The sequence below is a fragment of the Chionomys nivalis genome, chromosome 1 (genome assembly GCF_950005125.1).
Source record: "Chionomys nivalis chromosome 1, mChiNiv1.1, whole genome shotgun sequence".
Lineage (NCBI taxonomy): Eukaryota > Metazoa > Chordata > Mammalia > Rodentia > Cricetidae > Chionomys > Chionomys nivalis.
The window spans coordinates 125,846,291-125,866,272 of record NC_080086.1 but is presented as its reverse complement, the minus strand read 5'-3'; the positions used below and the strand labels follow the sequence as shown (position 1 = coordinate 125,866,272).

At 37.3% G+C, this 19,982-nt stretch overlaps 1 protein-coding gene across 3 annotated transcripts in view; it reads right to left on the bottom strand.

The window, feature by feature from the left end:
• The window catches only part of Sos1 (SOS Ras/Rac guanine nucleotide exchange factor 1), an 86,964-nt gene that overhangs the window by 43,633 nt on the left and 23,349 nt on the right, over positions 1-19,982 (bottom strand). For all 3 annotated transcript variants that reach the window (XM_057792479.1, XM_057792487.1, XM_057792497.1), the window contains exons 2-8: positions 16,413-16,538; positions 12,935-13,066; positions 11,268-11,432; positions 9,599-9,808; positions 7,040-7,183; positions 4,349-4,459; positions 4,171-4,269 (exon numbers count right to left, since the gene is read on the bottom strand). In XM_057792479.1, coding sequence (XP_057648462.1) covers positions 4,171-4,269; positions 4,349-4,459; positions 7,040-7,183; positions 9,599-9,808; positions 11,268-11,432; positions 12,935-13,066; positions 16,413-16,538 — 987 coding nt within the window. The remainder of the gene's footprint in view (positions 1-4,170; positions 4,270-4,348; positions 4,460-7,039; positions 7,184-9,598; positions 9,809-11,267; positions 11,433-12,934; positions 13,067-16,412; positions 16,539-19,982) is intronic.

Below are 19,982 nucleotides of genomic sequence, written 5' to 3'. Positions count from 1 at the left end.
TGTAAATTTTTTTTTAATTTATTTGTTTTTTCAAGACAGGGTTTCTCTGTAGCTTTGGAGCCTGTCTTGACTCTAGCTCAGTAGACCAGGCTGGCCTTGAACTCAGAGATTCCCCCCTAAGTCCTGGGAATAAGGGCGTGAGCCACCACTGCCTGGCTCAGGTGTAAATTCTTAAAATCTATTCTCAGCCATTTTTGAAACCATACAATATTATTATTTGCTGTAATCACCATAATACACACTCATATATATGTATGTATGTGTGTATGTATATGTGTACATACGTATGTATGTGTGTGTGTGTATGTAATTTTCATTTTGAAAATTACTTTGTAGCCGAGGTTAGCCTCGCATCTTTGTTTAGGATAGATCTTTTGAATTTATTCCTCCTGTCATGAGAAAAAGACTGAATCCAGTGAGGAATTCACCCAAGTCCTCAGAGAGACAGGAGGACTGTTGGTGTGGAACGGCCCTAGCTAATCTGAAGGGGTATGGTCCCATACATTTCCCCTCAGCTTAGGGTGGGCTGTAATGCTGTAATCTTACTGTGCACTCATCTAGAGGTGATCTTTAGCTTCCCAACCCCAAACCACTTTCTGAGTTCATAGAAGAATCGCAGTCAAGCAACTGGCAGCCATAGTCATTTTATTCAAGGAATGTGATAATCCTTCTTTTGACAAAAGAAGGGCTTTAAAGAGCAAATTACGCAAACCAAAGGTTCAACAAACTTAAATTCTAATGAGGTCAGACATCTGTTTCCTTTATCTTCCTCCATTATCTAGGTAACATGTGTTAATAAGCTAAGTAGAAGTTAGGCAGAGCCCCTTAACTTAATCTCACTTCTGTGTGATTTAATATTTCCAGAATAAGCTCATTAAATTCATTTTAATCATATTTTGATTAACCCTAATTCTTTCCTCACTCCTAACTGAAATTTTATATCCATTGACAAATATCGTCCTTATACCCCCAACCTCTAGGAACTAACATATTACTGAATCTGACAGTATTATGCTAATACCTGCAAAATATTACCCTATGAATCTGTAAAGTTTAAGGCATTCTATGTTCCCCAAATAATCATGTATATATGAAATTTACAATTCAAGTTCTTTTAAAATACAACACAACGTTGACAGGAATTCTAAGAAAAATATGTATTTTTGCTACTCATTTAACAAGCATGTAATAAAAGATTTAAATGTCAGGTACCATGCTAGGCATGAGAATTCAAAGGCATATAATATAGGCTTTATTCTGTTTCCAAAAGACCACACTGTGTAAAGACAAGGCAGACAACAGAACTGTGACAAGTCCTATAAAGAGGTCTGAGGACAGTGAGAAGCTTAGTGTAAAGAAGCCCAGGGAAAGGGGGCATTCACAGGGAAGTTAGAGAAGGAGGAATTCCACCAGGCCAATGGAAGAAACAGGGAAACAAATGCTACCCTGCACTGAACTGGCATATCCAGGGCTGCTGAAGCTCATGGGCAAGACTAATACCTGCGATGAAATTAAGAGCTAACAAGCGGTGAAGCTCAGGAATTCAGACTTCCTGTTGCAGGTGCCAGGAAACCAATTGTACAAAGACCATATAAAGAAGGTGCTGTTTTATCTATTCAAGAGATATGAAGGTGATGTCATTACAAATGGACACTTGTTGCTGAACACAGATTCAATTCTGATATTAAATCATGAGGCGCTGCCAGTAAGGGAGAGAAAAGAATCAAAGTTGGTGTGATGGATGGGACTCAAGCTGCCCAATAAAGACGGCTAATGCCGAAAACATCAGAGATTTGGACAGGCAAGACGACAGTGGGAGATGTGGTGAGGGAAAGTGTCACGGACAGTAAGAAACATCTCTAGTGATGAAAACACCCTAGTGTCTACATGAAGTAACCTTTGCAATGTTTTAAGTTGATGGTGCTACCTAGTGAAATAAGCACTCTATAAAAAGGAAACCAGGGCTCAAAAAAGTCAAGTGATTTTTCTCTAGCCACACAGTTTGTGGACAGAAAGACTTCAACAACTACAAAATCCCAAAACGTACTCAGCATACAAACTCATCATGGCTAGGTTCCAACTGCCCCTCAAATCTTAGCATTTGGTGCCTCCATCTGCCCTGATCTCATGCAGTCAGTTCTTTACCAAGTATAGATGGACAGTTCAGAGTAACAACAATTCCCCAAAGAGAAAAAATTAGAATACTAAGTTGTCCTCTGGCCTCATGGACAGTGTGTGCACACAAGTGCATTTACTTATGTATACACATGCAGAATAAATAAGAATACAAGCAGTACATCAATGCTGAAAAGAATCCAGAGTGGAACAAATGACCAGCCTGTCGGTCAATTTTCTTTCCTTGCACTACCCATATACTGTTCACTTTGCAATGTAAACTTAAGTCGTAATATGATTTAGGGATATACATTCTCAAATGAGTAGAAAAATATTAAATCCTAAAGGGTGTTCTTAAAATGTGATTACCATAGCTATAATTTTTGGAAATCTTAATTAGAGGTATAATGAAAATCATCCCCCTACTTCTCAAGACAGGGGCTCATACTGGCCTAGACTGGCCTAGATTCGCTATGTAGCCTTGCCTGGCCTCAAATTCATAGTAATCCACTTGCCTTAGTCTCTCAAATGCTCATACTGTAGGTTTGACCCACTATACCCAGATAAATTTAAATAGCATTCTTATTTAAAAAATAAATTATTTCTTTAGAGTGTGTGCAGGTATGGAGGTAGCTAAGAGGGCAACTTGCAGAAGTCAGTTCTCTCCTTCCACCATGTGGGTCCCAGGAGTCAAATTCAAGTAATTAGGCTTGGTGGCAAGCACAATCTCACTGGCCTTTATGATTTTTTTGAGATAAAGTTGAACTCTGATGCCCACAGTAGCTCACAACAGCTTCAAGTGCTGGGTTTACAGGTAAGAACAACTACACCCAACTACCTCTTTTCTTTAAAAGCTATTTTGAGCCAGGCGGTGGTGACGCACGCCTTTAATCCCAGCACTCGGGAGGCAGAGGCAGGCGGATCTCTGGGAGTTCGAGGCCAGCCTGGTCTACAAGAGCTAGTTCCGGGATGGGCACCAAAGCTACAGAGAAACCCTGTCTAGAAAAACCAAAAAAAAAAAAAAAAAAAAAGCTATTTTGAATTCTGTGTATGTTTGTGTGCCTGTGAGTATATGCTATGTGTGTGCATGTACCCACAGAGGCTGGAAGAAGGCGGCACTGGACCTCCTTGAAGCTGTAGCCACAGGTGGTTTGTTAGCTGTCCAGCGTGGGCGCTAGAAACTATACCCAGGACCTCTAGAAGAGTGTCACGTGCTAAGCCACTTTCTACCCTTTAAGTTGCCATGTGAGTGCACATGTGTGCGCGCGTGCATGTGTGTGTGTGTACATGTATGGGTATCTGTGTACATGGAGGTCAGGGACAACTTTGTGGCACTGTTCTCTTTCCTCCTTTCTGTGAGCTCTGGGATTGAATTCTACTTGCCAGGTTGTGTGACAAGTGTCAGCCACAGTTTCATCTTGCTAGCCCTTAATTTTTCTTATCAAGCTGCTCAATTTTATAACCTTTCAAATCCTCATCAAAGCTTCTTACTTCTATTTATAAATTAATAAACTTTAAAGTTTTATGTGGCTACTCAATCCTTTAGAATTTCATTACTTCTTAATATTTTAATTATGCTCAATTGGACAATTTTTACTAGTATACAAATTCACTGTTTCTAAAATAGTAACAATAGTGAGTTTAACAGATATAATTGCAAAGCTGAACTATGAAAATCTATTTAACTAAGTATTATTTTAGTCTTATTTTTATATTGGGTCCCTGATAAAGAGTCCCTGCAACTACTGAGGTCCTCAAATGGAGTCTTGGATGCATACACGGTTGTTTTCAAAGAATCTTACCCATCTAAGCAAAAAGGCCACATGATTAAAGATAAAATTTGATTAAAGATAAAATTGCTTTACAGTTCAGTAGTAAAGTCAGAAAAAACAGGTTGTTTACTTACTTCTGCAGATTTGCTTAAAACTGCTTCTCAGCTGGACAAAGAAAATGAATATACACTAATGGATATGGACACTCAGATAATAATTTTCTAATAAAGTGGCAAAAAATGACAGCTGACTGCTTTGTAAATACCAGTGAGAGCTTCCTTACCTTCAGAAGCTCAAAGTAATGCAGACAGTGGTACACGGGAGCGAGCAGCAGCCGGGGCAGGACATACTGGACTGCTTCTTTGAAGCCCTCGCCTATTGACTAAAAAAGGAAGAAAGTTAACTTTTTTTAAGAGTTTAATTTTCTGACATTGTGAAATTTGATTTAATAGTCACTCTACCTGCAAATAAAGTGCTGCCCCAGGCTTTGATAACTGACTAAGGAAACGGTCATGGAATCCAGGTCGTAAAATATCCCGAGCGTATGATTCATATGGATCAAATGCTAGTTCCTTAAAAATAAAGACAATAAAGTAAGTGTAAAAAATCTATCTCCAAGGTAAAATATAAATGACACGCCACCCAAAATATAAAAAATTAAATTATGAACCAATCTACACAAACATAATATTTCTTTTAAAGATTCCAAATGAAAATTGAGTGGTTATTATAATTTAACAGAATAACTCTAATATTCTCAAGTAAAAGAACACACACTTTTTTTCTTCTAAGTAATAGGATCAATGTACACTAAGATACTTCTCTGTCCTAAGAGTGGGCAGACTTGGTTCTAGAAAACAGCACAGCTTAACAGATGGGTATGACTAAGTAAGACATGAGCATTTAAGACCCTGATATTAGATATTTATTTTCTCAGATTTAAAGGTGTTGGCCTAGAGAAATGGCTTAGCAGTTAAGAACACTTGTTGCTCTTGCGGAGGACTCAGGCACCCTCACAGTGGCTTACAATGACCCAGAATTCTAGTTTCAGGATATCTCATGCCTTCTTCTGGCTTCTGGGGGCACCAGGAACATATGTGGCACAAAATCATATATGCAGGCAAAATACATAAAATAAATAAATCTAAAAAAAATTTTTTTGGTATTGGATTTTACTTTCCTACTTTGTAAATTAGAAGCTTCTATCATCTAAAAGTCTATTGTAGTTTTCACAAAACTAACAATCCAAACTGTAAAATCAAAACATCATTATTAATATTACCAGTCATCAATAAGCAAGTCTCGTAGCTAGGTCTATAAAAGTACTGATGAACCCTGAGGAAATATAGAGTAGGTTTATTGATTTTAGCAAGAGAAATAGGACCTTTCCCATCTCAATCCAGTGCCCTATTCCACTTAATATAAAGTTAGGAGTGACAGAGATAGCTCAGTGAGTAAAGATGCCTATCGACAAGCCTGATGACTTTAGTTCAAAATAGAAGGATACAACTGACTCACATAAAGTGTCCTCTAACCTCTAATACATGTGAATGAAACACACACGTAGAATTCCAGATTCTGACAAGTGTTCATTTCTATAAAAGCTAATTCTAAAAGAGACAAGTGGAAGGATGTAGTAGCAGTAAAGAATAAGACAAATGACTAAAAGGTATGAATTACCTTTAGTGTTGGTTTTTAAACTACTTAAGATTCAACAGAACACCAGGTCTGAAATCCCTTCCAGCTGGAGCTCTGGTCACTATGAGGTGTGACGTGACAGGGAATGCTCCTAGCTATCCTGCTTCCTTACATCTTCGTTCAACTCCTAATTTTTTAATTATTAATTTTTCTCTCTCTACTGGTTAATGCCAAGACTCTGTAATTCCATTCTGTTCCACTGTCTGTCTATATTGGTAGCAACACTATACTCTGATACTACTATTCAATAAATCTACATATGTGATAGAGAGTTTCCTTGGTCTGCTGTTCCTCTAAATTAATTTTGTTTCTTTTTTTTCTGACATGGGCATGGGTGGTAAGTGGTGGGTGAGAAATTCAAAACAGGATTCTCATTGTGTACCTACTACACAAACTACCCTAGAACTTGCAACATAACCCAGGCTTCACACTCATTCTTAGACACTAAAGACAACTTGCTGTACACTGACTGTTAACTTTAATGAAATACTGAGTTTTTCCATCCATAAACATAGCATAATATATTCCCATTTACTCATACATCCTATATGAATCTAAATATTTTACAATTTTTCTTAACAAAGGTCTTATATACTTTTAGGCTTTTTATCATCATTATTGTGTACATGTATGTGTGTACAGGTGTGTCATCATCATCATTGTGTACATGTGGGTCATCATCACTGTGTACCTGTATGTGTGTATAGGTGTGTGCAGGTCAGAGGACTTTTGGGAGTCAGTTCTCATTCTACCATAGTTCTAGTGATTGAACTGTTAGTCTGGACCTCACCCATGGACCAAGCTCAGGCTGTGGAGTCTGCACAGTGCTTTATGAGTGGAGCCATCTTGCCTTCCCTACTTTCTTACTGAGTATCTTCTAACACATGGCAGATTTTGCCTTTAAGGCTCTATATTCTGATGACTGTCACAGCACCGAAATGCTCATCTTTCCTCTAAGCCACTACTGTGAACTTACCTAATTTTTTTTTAGTGTTGTTTTCTTGTATTTGCTAAATAATGACTACAAATAAGAACAACTCTTCTCATTGTTGTTTTTTGAGACAGGGTTTCTCTGTGTAGCCCTGGCTGTCCTAGAACTCACTCTGAAGTCTATGCTGGCTGTGAATCACAGAGATCCACCTGCCTCTGCCTCCCAAGTGCACCACTGCCCAGCAGACAACTCTGTCTTATTGTGTTCCTTCTCTGTCATTTTGTATTAGGCAGTGGGGCACTAGGACTGGCTGCAGTGCTGCTCCTCTGTGAATCTGGGAAAGACAACATTTCTGTGTTTGATCACAATAGATGTTGACAATGACTCTATGGGAAAAGAGCAAAAATGCATTTATAAGTTAATTACCTGTGACCTGAACTGGAAATAGGAATTATAAACCTATTTTTAGTGTAAATGTAGACTTATAAACGGACTTTCTTTTGTTCTATAATGACATACTTACCTCTGCTAAGTCTTCAAAACAGCTTCCTACTAATGGGTGGGGACTGCCTTCATCTGTCATCTCTACAGTGTCTTCTATATGGCCCAGTAACTTTACACTAAGTTCATGTATATCTACTATACGACTAAATATGTTTTCTACATCCTGTGGAGAAAAGGGAAAGAAATATTAATTCAGTCATGTTGTATAATAAGATATCTTTTTAGTAAATAAAATATTATAACCAAAGTTTAATATACTGAGGAATTTTAATGACTCACAATAAAAACACTTCAAAATTCCTTTTTGTGATATATAGTTAAGAAATACACATCTCTGTCAATCGTTTTGCTTTAGAACATCTTGATATGCAAAGATCCCCAATAGTTCAGCAGAGAGCAACAGGGTCTAGTTGTGTGTCTCTGCATTACATTTGTTGTGATCCAAATTCTGGTTGAAGGGCATGAAGAAAACTATGGCTTTATCCAGATACATAATTTTATCCAGACATATAATGGGAAAATGACGGAAAATTTTAATAGTCTATTCAACAAACTGTGATTTTTTTTTTGTCTTCTGTGTAGTGTCTGTGTAGCTTTTCTATTGAGACTTAATTAACATATCATAAAATAATTGGTTTTCTGAGAGAGGATGCTGAGGGTACTGTGCATGGGACTTAAGGAAACTGTCTAAGGCAGGAAAGTATTTTCTGTCTTGACAATGACAGGATTAAATATGGAGAAATAAATGTACAAGATCTCACAAAAAGTATATTTTAAGTAAGTCTTATCTTCCTATGTGTGGACCATGTAAGTACAGTATAAGATGTACTGACAGAATGTCTTTCCCACTGTTTTACTTACAGTCCCTACAGCCACAGTTCTACTCTCTAAACATTCCATGCAAACAGATGACATGTACCACCCTGGCATTAATAAACTCATCATTTCATATACATTAATTGTAATACAGTCTCTAAGACCATATAATTTTATACTGGTCTGTTAAAATTTACTGATTACTATTTTATCAGTGATTTTTATTTAGGTCAAATTAATTTTGAGAAATGGTTTGTATACAGTAAGAGATCCCTTCTTTAAATGTATTTTTGGTGAGATTGTAACCTCATTCTAGTCACTACCCACATTTTGTCTTAAAAAGTTTTTTATGGGGCTAGAAAGATGGCTCAGCAGTTAAGAGCACTGGTTTGATTCCCAGAAACCACAGGGCTTATAATTCCAGCCCCAGGAGATCCAATGTCCTCTCCTGGCTGCCACAGGAAAACAATCACATATAAAATAAAATCAAAGCATATTTTTTAAAAGTTCTCTTATGTTTTATCTGTATTAACTCCCACAATCCTCACTGCCAGAAAATGAGTGTTCTCCTTTCCATTGCTAGACAGTTATCTTTTCCAGAACATTTGGTAAGTGGAAACCCATCTTGTGTGTCCAGCTTCTCTGCTCATGTTCTTGAGATTCAGTTATTGGGGTGTATGCATAAGTACTTCATTCCTTATGCCTGGAGAGTAGCTGTCTACTCTAAGGGTAAATCATAATTGTCCTATGTCTTCACCTTTCATAGGGTGACATGGAAAATTTACAAACGTGTAAGTAGTCACTCCACGTTCTTCTCAGTATCTGATGCTTAAAAAAAAACCAAGTCCTTCTAATACATATGTAGAAATATCTCACTGTTTGATTTGTATTTCTCTGTTAATTAATGTTAATACTGAACACCATTCAGCAAGTTTTGTTTGTTGATTTTTGTCTAAGATATTGTCTCTCCTTTACTCTTTTTTTAAAAGTAAATTTAATGAAACAACTTAAATGTCATGTACTTCATACATTTAAACTAATTCAATAAATAGTGCTTAGCATATTTATAAACTTATAGAATCTAATTCTTTATTTAATTTTTGTAGTGGTGGGAACTGAACCCAGAGTCTCATATACATATCAGACAAGTGCTTGGCCACTGGGCTGTACTTCTGCTCCTGTTATTGTTTAATAGTCACTCATTGCTGTACCTTGAGCTCCAGAGCCCACTCCTGGGGAGCACTACTGCCATCAGTCACCAGGCTCTGTGGCCATTCTTGGTTAGTGAGATTAGTATGGACACTATCCTGAGACTAGTACCACTGTTACAGGGCTGCTGTGACGCTCATCACACTTGAGGGCATTTTTTGTCTACAGCTTTGCCTTGACTGTTTAGAGACAAGAGCTATTTCTTGCTCATCTAAATATGGTGTCCAACAATACAGCTGCTGTTGATAAGGATCAGTTAAATGACTCAAATGAATCAATTGAATCAAAAATATCTTCCACCTAACAAAGTTTTATTCCTTGAAATAAATGTATTATTATGTGAATTCATTTTCACTTATTTAATTAGTCTATTTTAGATTTTGTCTTTCAATTTGTTTAATCTCTTGAAACTGCTATAGTACTTGATTTCTGACCATGAATTTAAGTTCCACAACTTAAAAAAAAATGTTAAATTAGAAGTTACGAATTATGTAAGTTCAAATTTGAAGTGAAATTTAACAACACATGCAAAAATAGCATAAAATATACTTACATAAGATGAAAACAATTTAGAATTAGAGACAAAGGGTTCTCGAAAAACTTTTATAATTAGATTTAATTCTCTTATATATTGTCGAATTTCTGCCATGAATGCTTTTACCAAATCATAATAAGTTTGTTCTCCTGAGGTGGAAGGCTCTTCATCAGTTAAAGATAAAATATTTATGTCTTCTACATCTTGATGAAACATATCCATCAATACCTATGTAGTGGGAGATATAAAACAAAAGTGTAAAATAATTATCTAGTCTAATTGAAGGTAAATGCCCTAGAATAGTTTTCCATTCATGAGAGCATATACATAATGTGTGTGTGTGTGTGGAAACTGGAGGACAAACTCTCCCTAAGGATTCTTTGAAATGGGCTGGAGAGAAGAGATGGTTCAGTGGTTAAGAGCAATTGATGCTCTTCCAAAGGACCTGGGCTCTATTCCCAGCTCACACATGGGGGCTCACAGTCTTCCTTAATTCCAGTTCCAGAGATCTGATGCCCTCTTCTGGCCTCCTTAGAGACTAGGCATGAGCATGGTGACAGACATACATGCAGGTAAAATACCCATTTACATTTAAAAAAATTATTCAAAAAGTTTACAATTATTACTCTTGTTGAAACTCATCCTTCCCATTCCTGTGGACTACTTAAGTACTCAAGTCACTACAATATATTTTACCTTAGGCTACCATATAAATACCTCTGGAATCTTGTTGTTTTGTTTCGTTTAATATTTTTAAGCCTTAGAGACATAGTCTCATATAACTGAAGCTAGTCATAAGCTCACTACGAGGCTAAGGTAGCATCAGTTTTGATCCTTCTGCCTCCACATCTGAGTGCTGAGATGACAAGCTTGCACACCATGTGCTGCTTATGCAGTGCTGGAGTCGAACCCAGGGCAGTACACACTCTAGGCAGTACACACTCTAGGCAGTACACACTCTAGGCAGTACACACTCTAGGCAAGCACTCTACCAGACTACATCCCAGCCCTTTTAACATGTTTCTCTATATCTCATTTCTGTGTGAGCACATAATAGATACATAAAGATATTTTATTTATATGATTAAGAAGCAGCAAGCAGAAGGACTGGATAAATGGCTCGGTTAAGAAGAACACAGACTGCATTTTCAGTTTCCAGCCGCCATGTCAGGCATTTCAGAACTGACTATAATTTCAAGTTCAGGGATCTGACGCCCTGTTTTGGCTTCTCTGAGTCCCCGCATGTACACTGTATACATAAACTCATGAAAGTATACACACATACATATTTAAAACAAAGTAGCAAACATTTTGTATTTCAGTTTCAAAATTTTAATCATAAAAACCAAGTACTTATGCATTTAAAAATATGAAAACACTTGTAATACTTCAGACCAGGTCACTTATTTCATTCTAGATTACTCTATAAGAACAAACACTAAGACATAAATAGATTGGGTAATGAGATGGTTCGAGCATGAGGAAAGCCCAAACAGAATGCCATCAGAAAGGCATTCAGGTGTCATACATCTCTACCTTATTCCTACACAGTAACAACCTGGATGCATGTTATTAGATTACTGAAAATCCTCCCAACACATAATGCAGTGGCCAATTCTTTCTGAAGAAGACATTAGCATCTGATAAATCATAAGTAAAATTTATGAATAAAACACAGAGCTCTTACCTTATCAGCACACATTGCCACTTTAATGTCTTGTTTTGTGATTTCATAATGTCGTATATTTCTTACATAATTCCCCACCAATTTTAAAATATCTGCAGAAATATATTCTAATACTGCTACTATGTAAACAGAAACCTGGTGGTCAATTTTATAACCCAAGACCTCCTGAAAAATTAAAAAGAAAGTATGTTTAAACACCATATACAGTAAACTTAATATACAATAAACTTAATAAAAGTGCACGACTTGACTGGGCAGTGGTGGCGCATGCCTTTAATCTCAGCACTCGGGAGGCAGAGGCAGGCGGATCTCTGTGAGTTTGAGGCCAGCCTGGTCTACAAGAGCTAGTTCCAGGACAGGCTCCAAAGCTACAGAGAAACCCTGTCTAGGAAAAAAAAAAAAAAAACACGACTTGACTTAACTTTTACTGAAGCTGTCATAACCAACATTTAATAATTTAAGTTTCACTGGTTCAATCATGAGAAATAAAGATACAAAGCTATATATATATATATATATGTATATATACATATACATACATACATATATATATATATAAAGAATACACACATACACACTTTTAAAAATCTAAGAAAAGGAAGCAGAATTGTTCCTCGTCGTGCACACTACTTCAGCAGGCACGTTACTAGGTAGGTAATGCTATCCTAAGCAGGAACTTCTAGATTTAGAGTCAGAAGCAAATGGTCTCTGTTACCAAGTAGGAATGCACACAAGAAGCTACACAGAATCTTTTTCTTAGGAAACAAAAGTGTCTATAATATTGGCATCCAGGAATAGCTATTAGTCTTATACCTCAATAGTTTCCCAAGAAACCTGGGCTCCCCAAGGAGCCTTATGGCACATTGTTGGCTTTCTATGGAAAAAAAAAACTATATGCTACTGAGCACGTTAAATAGTCCTATTATTGAACTTAATAGAGAGTATGTTCTTTTGTGGGACTAATTTCCTCAAGAAAGATGAATTCTAAACAAGAGGAGAAAATAAAAGTCAGTTGGGTATAACAATGCACATCTTTAATCCCAGTACTTGGGAGGCAGAAGCAGGAGAATTACAAATCCTAGGTCAAGGCCAACCTGAGTAATAAAGTAAGACCCTGTTTCAAAGGGGAAAAAAACAGAATAACTTTTACTAAGGTTTTAAATATTGTACTAAGGTGTGTGTGTGTGTATGTGTGTGTGTGTTTGTGAATTTGTCACAGTAAGAAACAAAATTAGCATTATTAGTATTCTCGGCACTTTTCTGTCAGTTCTGGGAAGATTAAAGTGATTAACTTAAATCTAAGTAGAACCAGCTCATGTAAGTAATATTTGGGATTTCTGTCCGTGACAACAGTTGCCTGCTGCAGTTTCACTGCAGCTTCTGCACAGATCTAACAGATCTGAAAAGCTTTATGGGACACTTACGTCTGAGCAGCAAGGACAAGAAATTTTACAAATTCTATTTTCTAGCAACCTCTGAGGTAAACAAAATCCACAATATAACTTTATTTATTACTATTGGTCTGAAATTACATTAAACCACGCTGCCCAATCTATATTCATTATCATAGTACCCATGCCACAACATGAATTCCTAGAAAACTTACAACGATTTTCTTATTCAATTAGTTTGCCTTTTAAAGGCAAGACGGCAGGATTTCAGCTTACCCTTAACAAATGATGAATTCTTTCTGCTGGCAGAGATAAAGGGTTTCTTCTCTTCTTCTTTTCAATAGCTGATTGGGCATCAGCTATTGCCCATTTATCAATTGGATGAGGGAAACTTTTTTGAACACGTTCCTTAAAAAATAGGAAAACAGCAACTAAACAACAGACAAGTGAAACAGAGTTCGTCACTTAAATTTTTCTTTTAAATAAAAATTCACAAAGCTGAGCTTTTCACCTAATTTATATTGTAAACATAATTTTAGAAATCCTGTGGTTGTCAATGTATTAGTTTCATAATTATGTGACTAAGGGACTGGACACACTTTAATTACCCGGGAAATCACACCCTGAATTCTACCTTCACTGACACTGATGGCAAGACTGACCCGTCACTTTAAACATCACTCTTACAGTTTCAAGGAAGGAGACTTAAACTAATTTAGCAAATACAACTCCCGATACTTTTGGCCTCCAGGGGAGGGTGGAGGGTTGCAAGGCAAGACAGGGTTTCTCTGTATAGTTCTGGCTGTCCTGGAACTCGCTCTATAGACCAGGCTGACCTCAACCTCTCCGAAAACGCCTGCCTCTGCCTCCATCTGCTGGGATTAATAGCATGTACCATCATCGCAAGCTCAATAAATTCTTAGGTACTTGTATTTTTACTTTAATCCCAATCATAAATGCCAGTAGCATTTTCAATTAAAACCTCAGAGATGTTTCTTTCTCCAACCCTCATGTGAGAATATTTCTATCAAAACTGTCCACAAGTCACGAAGCTAAGTGATTTGTATCAGTAACAGCAAAGCACGGTTCCATCTTTTAGCAAACTACTTCAAATTTATCATCTCCAAGTTATACGGTTAAAATATGATATGACTGAAAGTTAAAGAATAGCCTGTCATAATAGCTAAACCCCCTATTTTAAGGTAATTTACTATTAGCAAAAAGTGCTCCCTCTTCCAGTGTTTAAAACCCACTTGCAGTACACCTCAGTTATAGCCAGTAGAGGTCAGTATTACAAAGCCTTTCACAAAGTCTCACTATTCAACTAGACATGCGGAAACAACTAGATGGACTTGAACATTGCCCCAATACAAACCTGAATAGAAGTTTTAGCAGTAAGTGCATTACACGGACACTGTAGAGCTAGGTGTGAGGAAGGTACACAGTACATTTAGGACATCCTGGGAGCAGGTTTGCACACAGTTATCTAATCCTCTCTTCATCTATGTGCAAGAGTGTTCAGGTGCCAGTCTTTAAAACTGCATATTTTAATTACATTAGACGTAGTTTAATCAGAAGTAAAAGAATTCTTGTAGTTAAAAAATAAAAGTAGCGAAGCTCTTGAACTGCCTAGTGGAACCCTGCCTGCTATCCTTATTTGATAAAGGTAATACAAAGGTCCAAAATGGTGGCAGAGCAAGAGACTAGGAGGGGTGGCAGGAAGTGAAAGGGAAAGGATAACAAAAGAACATCCAAAACACAAAGCACCCCTTGCTCCCCCTAGCTCTCTCCTCCTCTAGTCACTCTGGCACTGTGCTTTGGACTGTACCAGGGCCTTCTGCCTCCTGGGTAAGAGTTCTATCATGAGGCTGCAGCTCTTCACCAGCATGGGACTCCTAGCACTTCGAAACCTCAAACCAGAGAAACAACATGAAACATAAGACACGAAAGTCGAAGAGATAATTATTGGGGGAGGGGACGGGGAATCAGCAAAAAGGGGACAGGAGGGACGGAACGGAGGAGAAGGTGATAACAAGTATAAATGACATATGCATGAAAACGCCATAGAAAACCCTTATAGCCTGGCGAAACTCACATACATACAGTTTAATATAATAAAAACAAATGTCTGAAAAATAAATGATAAAGCTTATTACATAAGTGACCGACATTTCTTATTGCCATATTCTTACATATTCTTGCACAAAACTATCTCCAGTCCTAAAGCCTACACATTAGAATTTCATATGGTTTTCTGTTCCTAGTTTATAGATTAAAGATGAAATGAGACAAACAAGGTTACATAAACATGACAGAAAGATCTGATTTGTGTTTGCAATGTCATCAGATTCCTAGAATAAACCAACATCAGAATAATAAGCAAGGTGACATTTGTAAGTCCTTTCTAATACACTAGACATTAAGTCTGGATTCTGCCAAACCATGGAAGCACAAGCAAGGATCAAATAGAAAACCCAACTGAAATTGTTGATGTGATATAATCAGGCAAGCAGTGCTACTCAAGATCCCTATGAAACAACAGAAATAGGTATTTAAGAGAAATTATGAATAAAAAAAAAATCTGTCTTTAAAATTAAATGGAAATGGGAAGAAATCAGCAATGCCTAACAGGGAACTCTTGAAATCCCAGCAAATGGGAGGTGGAGGCAGAAGGATTAAGAAATGTTCTTGACTATACGGCAAGTTGAATTTAAGGCCAAACTGGGCTACACGTGATCCTGTCTCAAACACAACAAAACCACCACAAAGAACCTACTGTAAATGAGTTAAAAAATAAGAATCACACAGTACATGATCTTTTCTACATTTCAAACCTGTTTTCCCCCTTTCTTTTTGGGGGGTGTGGGGCCAACGCTGGAGACGGAATTTGAGGCTTCATGTATCCTAGCCAATAAGATACACCCCTAATCCTCAATGTTCCTAGACAGTTCCATTAGCTGCTTTTTTTGAAACAGCAATCTTCCACACTCATCTAAAGTCCTGTGACTTGTAGGAGTTAAGGATAACAATAACTAGAACACTCTCCTGGACTCTTTTGCTTTGCTTTTGAGACGGGTCTCACATAGCCCAGGCTAGCCTTGAACTCCCTATACAGTTAAAGTTGATTTGGAAACCTGATCCAATCTTGCCTTTACCTCCCAAGTGCTGGTATTAAAGGCTTGCAGAACAGCAATGTTTGGCACCATAATTTTTTAAATCCACACCTTGGGAACCTTCAGCTCTGTCTGTCAGCACATACTCACATTTGCTTTGTAACTGTTACCAGTGCAGTTATAAGTTCATCTTTCTCTGATCCCAATCTTTCCTGCTATTCTCCCTGAGGTGTTTTCAGACACTTTATTATCAATCCTTTAACTTTCTGAAATTTAAAGGAAATGTTTTTGGGATGAAAACTTGGCACATGTTCTACTCTTAAAAGTATGAACATCTCTGTGAGTTCAAGACCATTCTGATTTACACAGCGAGCTCCTGGGAAGCCAGGACTAACTATAGAAAGAGCTTTGTCTCAAGAAAGAAAAGATTCTAGTAACAAGTTGTCCATTTAAACCGAAAAGTCAGATCTTAAAGTTTCACAGCTAAGACACAGATAAGCTATCACATACCCAGAACAAAGTTTAAAGACATCCATGAGTAACCTGAAGAGCTAATGCTTTTCTCCTTCACTGCCATTACAACAAACATGCAAGCTAGAAATACATATAGCCTACAGGACAAAAGGTGTCATTTATCATACCTCCACATCTGAAGCACTCCGGGGCTGAGCTTGGCACAGCATGTTTAATAATTGCAAAATTAATTCTTCAACATACTGAAGAGCATCATCATTAGACTCGAGGGTAGGATGAACTTGTCCCTGAACCTATAAACAGAAAGTGAAGTAATTAGAGTATGGGTTTGTACTAAAGAATTTGGACTAGCCTATAAATACAGATTGATTGTTGTCCAAAAATCAAGGCTTTTCAACCTTTTGTTCCCAGCCTCATGCACCATGTTGGCTATTAATATCTTTTGGAGATCCAGTTACCTAACTGTAATTTCACTATTTTTGCATACACTATGGATTGCAATGAAATGCAGAAATGGGAGTAGGAGGGAGTGGCTATGGTGGTGATAAAATACTCAGTTTATGTGGGATGCCTGCCCAGAACCAGCTAGAACTTTCAACATTCTACTTGGGTGAAATTGAGGTTCTGTCCCTTGTTTAATTTTACCTTCCATACCCAATGACAAGACCCAAGAGGATAGCTCATCAGGTTCACTAATGAATATTCAGCATCTAGTACTATGGAGAGTACACACAATACAAGTAATAGATAGTTGTGGACATAAAATCACCTTACAACAATCACCACAGGGCCAAGGAGAGGATAAAAGCACAAGCCTGGTGACCAGAGTTTGATCCACACACAAATTATACAGATGGGAGTCTGACACAGGAGAATTGCCAAGAACCTGGTAGGCCAGAAGCCTGGAGCACTCAGCACAGCAGGAGAGATAGAGACCCTGTGTGGGAAGTTACTCCCCCACACGTTGTCCTCTGACATCTATAAATGCACTTGCGCTCTCTCTCTCTCTCTCTCTCTCTCTCTCTCTCTCTCTCTCTCTCTCTCTCTCTCCTCTCTCCCCACACACACACACACCATCCACAACCCAAATGAGCACTTTTTGACACATGTGATTTAGTATATTAAACTGTGAGAAGATGGGTAATCATCTAATAATCTTTATTTTTCCATGACTTTTTTCAGAATTGCTTAAGGCTGGCTGATGGTCTCTACCAAGCTTTCATTTTAATAATCAGCACAACAGTTTTGCATTCTTTTATTGCTCATTATGGGTCAGAACTATTCCTCACCAAATAAATGGCAAGAAAAGTCATTCCTGATGATAAATATGCTTTAAGACATGTACCCACTGACTGAAGGCAAACAGTATGGAGATGAGAGCCTCAGTGTGGGAAAAAACTGTTAGTATACTGTAGCTAGTTTTTTGTTTTGTTTGTTTACTCTTTTGGGGCCCACCACCCTGTTCCCAAATACATACATGGAGACTTATTTTTACTTATGAATTCCCAGCCTTTCTTTTTACTTATGAATTCCATGGGTTGTTTCTAGCCAGCTTTTCTAAATTAAATTATCCATCTCTCTTAAACTAAGTTTTGCCTCTGAGTGTTTACCTTTCTTTATTCTATACATCTTTCTTTCCTTCTTACTTCATGGCTAGGTGGCTGGCCCTTGGCATCCTTCTCTCCTCCTTTTCTCACTCCTCCCTCTTCTTTCTCCTCCTATTTATTCTCTCTGCCTGGCAGCCTCACATATTTCTCCCTTCTGCCCAGCTATTGGCTGTTCAGCTCTTTATTAGATCAATCAGGTGTTTTAGGCAGGCAAAGTAACACAGCTTTACAGAGTTAAAAAAATGCAATATAAAAGAATGGTGTTCAAGGTGACCTTTCAGGGGCTCTTGGTCCATCAAGCCACATTATTCTGGAAGTATTGCACAGGTTCTCATCCTCTTTGAAAACAAAAGAAGAACCTCTTTTCTAAAGCAACATATCCTTAGACTCAAACTTTGAAGTCAAGAAACCTTTAAAACATATATGTTGATTTAGTTTAGCAGCCCATACAATGAAATGTCTCTCTGTACTTAGCTTCTTCACAGTCAGAAAATTCAAAGAAAATACAGTAATTCACATAATTGAGACTCTTTGTGAATTTTCCATCTTTATGTAGCTTATTTTTCTTGCTCTATTACTTTTTAATATTTATTTTATTATCTTTACTCCTTTAATCTATGACTTTACTCTATCTCTTTAAAGGCTTTTTTTTATAAACCATTTATCCTATACTCTTTATCTTCTCTCTCCCAAGCCCACACACATTTTTTAAACACCGTGTCTCATTTAGAGGTCTTTTATGTTTGAATCTGTCTTATTGTGTAGTTCATTTAAAAATCTAATGTATAATTAAGAAATATAGGTTAATAGATAATCATCTATAATAGTCAAGCTTGTAGTCATGTTATTTAGATTTTCTAGATATATAGATAGGCATTCTTCAATCTTTCAAAGACTACAGAATATGGCATTTTAAATGTTTTAATAACTTAGGACTTTTCATGACAGTGAGACACATATTAGATTTTCTAGAGGTGCAGAGATTTATTTCAGATGGATAGGCATTCTTCAAACCTTTCAAAGACTACAGAATATGACATTTAAAATGTTTAAGAACTTAGGACTTTTCATGACAGTGAGACACATATGCTCCTGGTAGCACCAATCTACTTCAAGAGGATGATGGGCATCGAAGAGGCTCCTTATGGAGTTTGCTAGCCATTTGGGCAAGAAACTTCTCTTGCCTGGACTGCTTGATACTATGTTGTATGAACTGGATATGCAGGACCCACAGAGAAATGACTGCTGAACTTGCCTAAAGGTAAGACAATCCTTTGGGGTTCCTGCTTCATCAAAAAGTCTGCTAGACATTCTGCAGGACACAGAAGAAAGTGACTGACAAACTGCCAATATAGGTAGAACTGTCTTTGAAATTTCCTGCTTCATGGAAAAATCTGCTGGATACTATGGGCCTGTAGACTGAAGATGGGTGCCCCAATGGTACAGAAGAACTTTGGGTGACTGTCCAGGCAGTGAGATGTCTCTGTCATTTCTAGAGTTTTGGGAGTTGCTTACAATGCACTTCCTGTTTATTTAAGTAATAGTATATCCTTCTGGAGTCTTTGATGGATTTTAAGAATTCAGTTTTAGTTTTCCTTAGTTATGATAAAAGATAAAATAGATAAATATTGTAACTGTAATTCTTGCTTGATGCCTGTTATATGTAATTTTACTATGTTAAAGTTAAAACCTTCATTTTTATTTAAACAGAAAAGTGGTGGTGATGTGGAATTTCCCTCTGTATGCTGTGATTACCATTAATGAATAAAGACACTGCTTTGGACCTATAGCAGGGCGTAACTTAGATAGCTGGGAAGAACTAAATGGAATGCTGGAGACAGATGCTGGAACTTTAGCTGGTAAGCCACAGCCACATGGCAATATACAGATAAATAGAAATGGGTTAAATTAATATGTAAGAGTTAACCAATAAGAAGCTAAGCTAATGGGCCAAGAAGTGATTTAATTAACATAGTTTCTGTGTGATTATTTTGGGGTTAAGCAGCTGGGAACCAACAAGTGGCCTTCTTCCAACATCAGGGTTTTAAATTCACTCCTTTCCATTCACCAACACTTTCTGACTAACATGTGTGGGTATTATGATACAGTCATTCTTCATTACACTTAGTT